The sequence below is a fragment of the Orycteropus afer genome, unplaced genomic scaffold (assembly GCF_000298275.1).
Source record: "Orycteropus afer afer isolate SDZICR_OR568_19922 unplaced genomic scaffold, OryAfe1.0 scaffold00254, whole genome shotgun sequence".
Lineage (NCBI taxonomy): Eukaryota > Metazoa > Chordata > Mammalia > Tubulidentata > Orycteropodidae > Orycteropus > Orycteropus afer.
The window spans coordinates 2,799,424-2,804,484 of NW_006921841.1; the positions used below are offsets into that span (position 1 = coordinate 2,799,424).

The 5,061-nt window shown below is 35.2% G+C and overlaps 1 protein-coding gene across 1 annotated transcript in view; it reads right to left on the reverse strand.

The window, feature by feature from the left end:
• Nucleotides 1-5,061, reverse strand: part of INTS13 (integrator complex subunit 13) — a 64,329-nt gene that overhangs the window by 40,874 nt on the left and 18,394 nt on the right. Inside the window, exon 3 of the mRNA XM_007949797.2 lies at nucleotides 419-621. Within this exon, the coding sequence (XP_007947988.1) occupies nucleotides 419-621 (203 nt within the window). The remainder of the gene's footprint in view (nucleotides 1-418; nucleotides 622-5,061) is intronic.

The following is a 5,061-nucleotide window of genomic DNA, read 5'->3' on the forward strand; positions in this document are numbered from 1 at the left end:
CCCCATCTTCCTTCCGAGGAGTGGCTGGTGGGTTTGAACCGCCAGCCTTCTGGTTAGCAGTCAAGTGCCTTAGGCACTATGCTACCAGAGCTCCAGTATCTTGTTATAGGCACTCAAAATTATTTTGATAAGGACTGCCTGTACTGTGCTCATTCCCAATGCCAAACAACCAGATGAAAACCTAATGAGAAAAAACAGTCATACGTACTTCTGTGATAACAATTTAAATGGTTTTTGCTGAAATAAGTCTTTATTTTAGAATCAGATAAACGCAGCATCAATATTAAAAAGGCAAAAAAAACCAGGGTCACTTGTAATATACTTAAATGCTACCACGTTGTCCCTGCTTTTTTAATAAAAACCCCAAGAAGATATTAAAATCCCATCAGTGGAAATATGATTATAATTAATGTCTCACCTTTTTGCATTAGTAATGCAAATGATCCGTCCTCTATTTCCAACACGTTCTGCATTCTCCATGAGTAGAGTACGAGCCTCATGTTGGTATTCTGTAATTTTGCAGAGGGTTTCCACTGCTGCAACTAGACCATGGAGAATACTGCAGCATTCTGGATCTGCCCGAGGATTAGGAGGCCCAACAGCAGCTAATGCTGCCATCAGCTAAGTAAAAGGAGAAACAATTACGCTGACAAAAATATGTACAAGTCAGACAAAGATGACACAAGAAAACCAGACTAATGTCTCTTATAAATATGGATGTGTAAAGTGTTTAAAAAAAACTAGCAAAACAAACCTAGCACCATGTAAAAAGAATTATATATACCATGACCAAGTGAGATTGTCTTAGGAATGCAAAGTTGGTTTAAAATTTGAAAATCAATCAGTGCAATATGTTATATTAAAATAAAATAAAAAAAATCACATGGTCATTTCCATAGACACAGAAAAAGTATCTGACACAATCCAACCTCTTTTCATAACAAAAATACTCAACAAACTAGGAATAGAAGGGTACTTCCTCAACTTGAAAAAGTACATCTACAAATATCCACAACTAACAGCATACTTGATAGTGAAAGACTGGGTACTTTTCCCCTGAGATCAGAAACCAGACAAGGATGTCCAATCTCACCACTTCTATTCAATGTTGTGCTGAAAAGTTCTAACCAGGGCAATCAGGCAAGATAAATAAAAGGCATCCAGATTGAAAGAAAGAAGCAAAACTATCTCTATTTGCAGATGACATGATTATACAGAAAATCATATGGGATTCATTTAAAAAACTATTAGCAAGGTCAGAAGATAAGACCAGTATAGAAATATTAATTGTATTTTTATACACTTGCAATGAACAATCTAAAAATTAAAATAAGAAAATAATTGCAGCTACAAAAGCATCAAAAAGAACAAAACAGGAATAAATTTAACAAAAGAAATGCAAAATTTATACTCTGAAAGCTACAAAACTTGCTAACAGAAATTAAAGAAGTTCTAAGTAAATAGTAAAACATTCCATGTTCATGAAGACTTAATGTTGTTAAGATGTCAGTATTATGCAGATTTAGATTAAACATAATCCCTGTCAGAATCCCAGCTAAATTCTTCATAGAAACCACAAAAACCAAACCCAATGTCATCAAGTCAATTCTGACTCACAGTGAGCCAACAGGACAGAGCAGAACTGCCCCCATAGGGTTTCCAAGGCTTTAAGTCTTTATATAATATTTTATAGAACTGCCTTATCTTTCTCTAGCAGAGTAGCTGGTGTGTTTAAACCACCAACCTTTAGGTTACCAGCTGAATGCTTTCATAGCAATACCACCAGAGCTCCTTTCTTTGCACGAACTAATTCTAAAATATATATGGAATTGTAAGGGGACCCAGAATAGACAAAACAATCTTGAAAAAGAAAGTAGGATTACAGATCAAACACCTAAATGTGAGCACTAAAACCATATAACCCTCAGAAGAAAATACAGGGACAAATTTTTATGATCTCAGGTTTTACAAAGGACTCTTAGCTAATGACACAAAAACCAGAAAAAATAAAAGATAACCTGGACTTCATCAAAATGAACAAATTTTGTACTTCAAAGGACATCATCAAAAAAAGTGAGAAAGTAAACCAACAGAGTGGGAGTAAATACTTGCAAATCATATCCAGTAAGGGACTTGTATCCAGACATATAAAGAACTCCTTCAACTCAATAATAAAACCACTAATAACCCAGTTAAAAAATGGGCCAAAGTTCTGAATAGACATTTCTCTGGAGAAGATACATATGTGGCTAATAAGCCATTGAAAGATGTTTGATAGCATTAGTCATTAAGGAAATGCAAATCAAAACTACAATGAAACATCACTTCATGTCCACTTGGATGACTATAGCCTTCATGCTCGTTTAAGAACAATCTGTAAGAGATCAAATCGACAAGAACCATTCGAAAGATTATGTGGGAACTTTAGAGGGAGTTTATGTTTATGAAGGAAGAACAACTCAGAAAAGGTAAGAATGGTCTCACAACTTTAAGGACATAATCAACGTCATTGAATTGGACATGTAAAACCTGTTGAACTGGTGTATGTTTTGTTATGTGTATTCTCAAGAAAATACATGAAATTTAAAAGAAAGAAAAAGGTCAGATTACAACGGCTGTTGGTGAGGATATGGAGAAATGGAAACCTTCATTCACTGATAATAAGAATGTGAACTGGTACAGCCACTTTGAAAGGTTTGCAGTTCCTCAAAAGTGCTAAATATAAGTTTTCATATTACTCAATAATTCACTCCTAAATACATACCCAAGAGAAATGAAAACATAAGTCCACACAAAAATTATACACGTTTACAGGATTTTTCATAATACCTGGAAGGTGGAAACAATTCATATATCTGTCAGCTGACAGGTAGATAAACAAAATGTGCTCTATCTATACAATGGAATAATACTTAGCTATAAAAAGAAATGAAGTACTGACATATGCTACAACATGGATGAAACTTGAAAACATTATGCTAAGTGATAGAAGCCATGTATTATGATTCTATTTATATTAAAGATCCAGAAGTGGGAAACCTATAGAAACATAAAGGACATTAGTGGTTGCTTATGGCAGGTAAGGGTGGGAAACAGGCAAAGTGATAGTGATAGGTAGTTTATTTTCGAGGTAATAAAAATGTCCTACAACTGATGTGGTCATATGTGAGTATACTTAAAACTTTCTGAATTGTATACTTTAAATGGGTGAGTAACAGGCTATGAATGTTGAAAAAAAAAAAGAATATATGCAAGTACTTCATAAATTATAATACATTATAATGTCATGTTACTTTTGGTACATACCTTATAATTCTATATATCCTTAGGGATAACTGAAGGAAAACAAAATCCTCATGGAATATTCAGCTAACATAAAAAAAAAGTTTATATATCTGGTATTCTGAATATCCATGAGGTTCAATAATACAGGAGAGTTAACATTTCAAAACACAATACTTGTAAGATTTATAAAATCTCAGTATAAGGAGTCATCAGCAGTAACACATAGTGCCTAAGGCACTTGACTGCTAACCAGAAGGCTGGCAGTTCAAACCCATCAGCCACTCTTCGGAAGGAAGGTTGGGCAAATCTATTTCCATAGTGATATTGCCTCGGAAACCCAAGGAGGGGTTGCTATGAGTCGGGTCCGACTCGACGGCACATAACAACAACAACAACAACAGCCTACAAATAAGCTTGTTGCTAGGTAAATTCAGTCGATTTTCAACTCAGAGCAACTCCATGTGACAGAGTAAAAAGGCCCATTGGGTTTTTCTAGCCTCTAATCTTTACAGAAATAGATCTTCAGGTTTTCTCCCAGGGACCTTCTGGGTGGCTCTGACCTGCCAACCTTTCAGTTAGCAGCCAAACACTTAACAGCTTAACTGCTATACCACCAGGGCTCTTTATCAATAATCCTACTCCATACTAAATTATTTTTTTAATAAAAATCTGACATGCCTTCCTTCAAATAAAACAAATTTTTTAAAAAATGATGGAATTTCAAAGACAGCTAATTTTTCCATTAACACTTAAAAGGACATTTTGTAAAATTTTAAAAAGGAATACTGTTATCCTGCATGATTAGAAAAATGGATGCTCCTTCTAACTTTAAAGTTCAGTTTCTCTGAACCTATGTAGCTCTCTCTGATTAAAATAAGAATTATTATTGTTGTTGTCTTATACTGTTGTTGTTTGTTGTTATGTGCCATCAAGTCGACCCCGACTCATAGCGACCCCTCCTTGGGTTTCCGAGGCAGTATCACTACGGAAGTAGGATTGCCCAACCTTCCTTCCAAGGAGTGGCTGGTGGGTTTGAACCACCAGCCTTCTGGTTAGCAGTCAAGTGCTTTAGCCACTATGCTACCAGAGCTCCTTGTCTTATACTAGTCAGTCAAATTCAGAATAATATCCATGCTATATGATTGCTGTAAATGTTACAAATCATGTATTTCTCCTACATTGCTAGGACCTAAACTGATAATAGTCTATAAAAGAGAATTTCCCAATACAGGCAGTACCCTGGTTAGAAATGAGATCATTTCCTAACTGTTTTCAAGATGGTTAGCATCCAAGCGCTTAACAACACTGTGCCACCAGGCCCTTTCTACTCAACTAAACAATATGAAAGAACATAAGCTTGTACTACAAACTCAATATCCTTAGGCAAATAATGTCAAAAAAGCATAAACTTAATGGAGTGAGCATGAGTTTATTTCTGCTCCCACCTAAAAGTCTACTGAAATCGTAGTAAAGGAATTAATTTAAAAAAAAAAAAATACACATACACACACAAAAAAAGCATAAACCCACAAAGATTAAAAGAATGGAAGCAGGGACAACATCAAATAAGAGATGTCAACAAAAATGTGTAAGACAGAGAATGAGCAGAAGAATGGTAGTGGACTTAGTAGGGTTGAATAAGCTGAAACATAAGCACCTAGAAGGGAGGAAAAAAGTGAGGTAATATGCCATGCAAAATCCAGAGTATAGGAACTGGCAGCACCAAATACCAAACAAAGCGGGGGTAAGGCACAATGCAAAAAAAAAAAAAAAAAA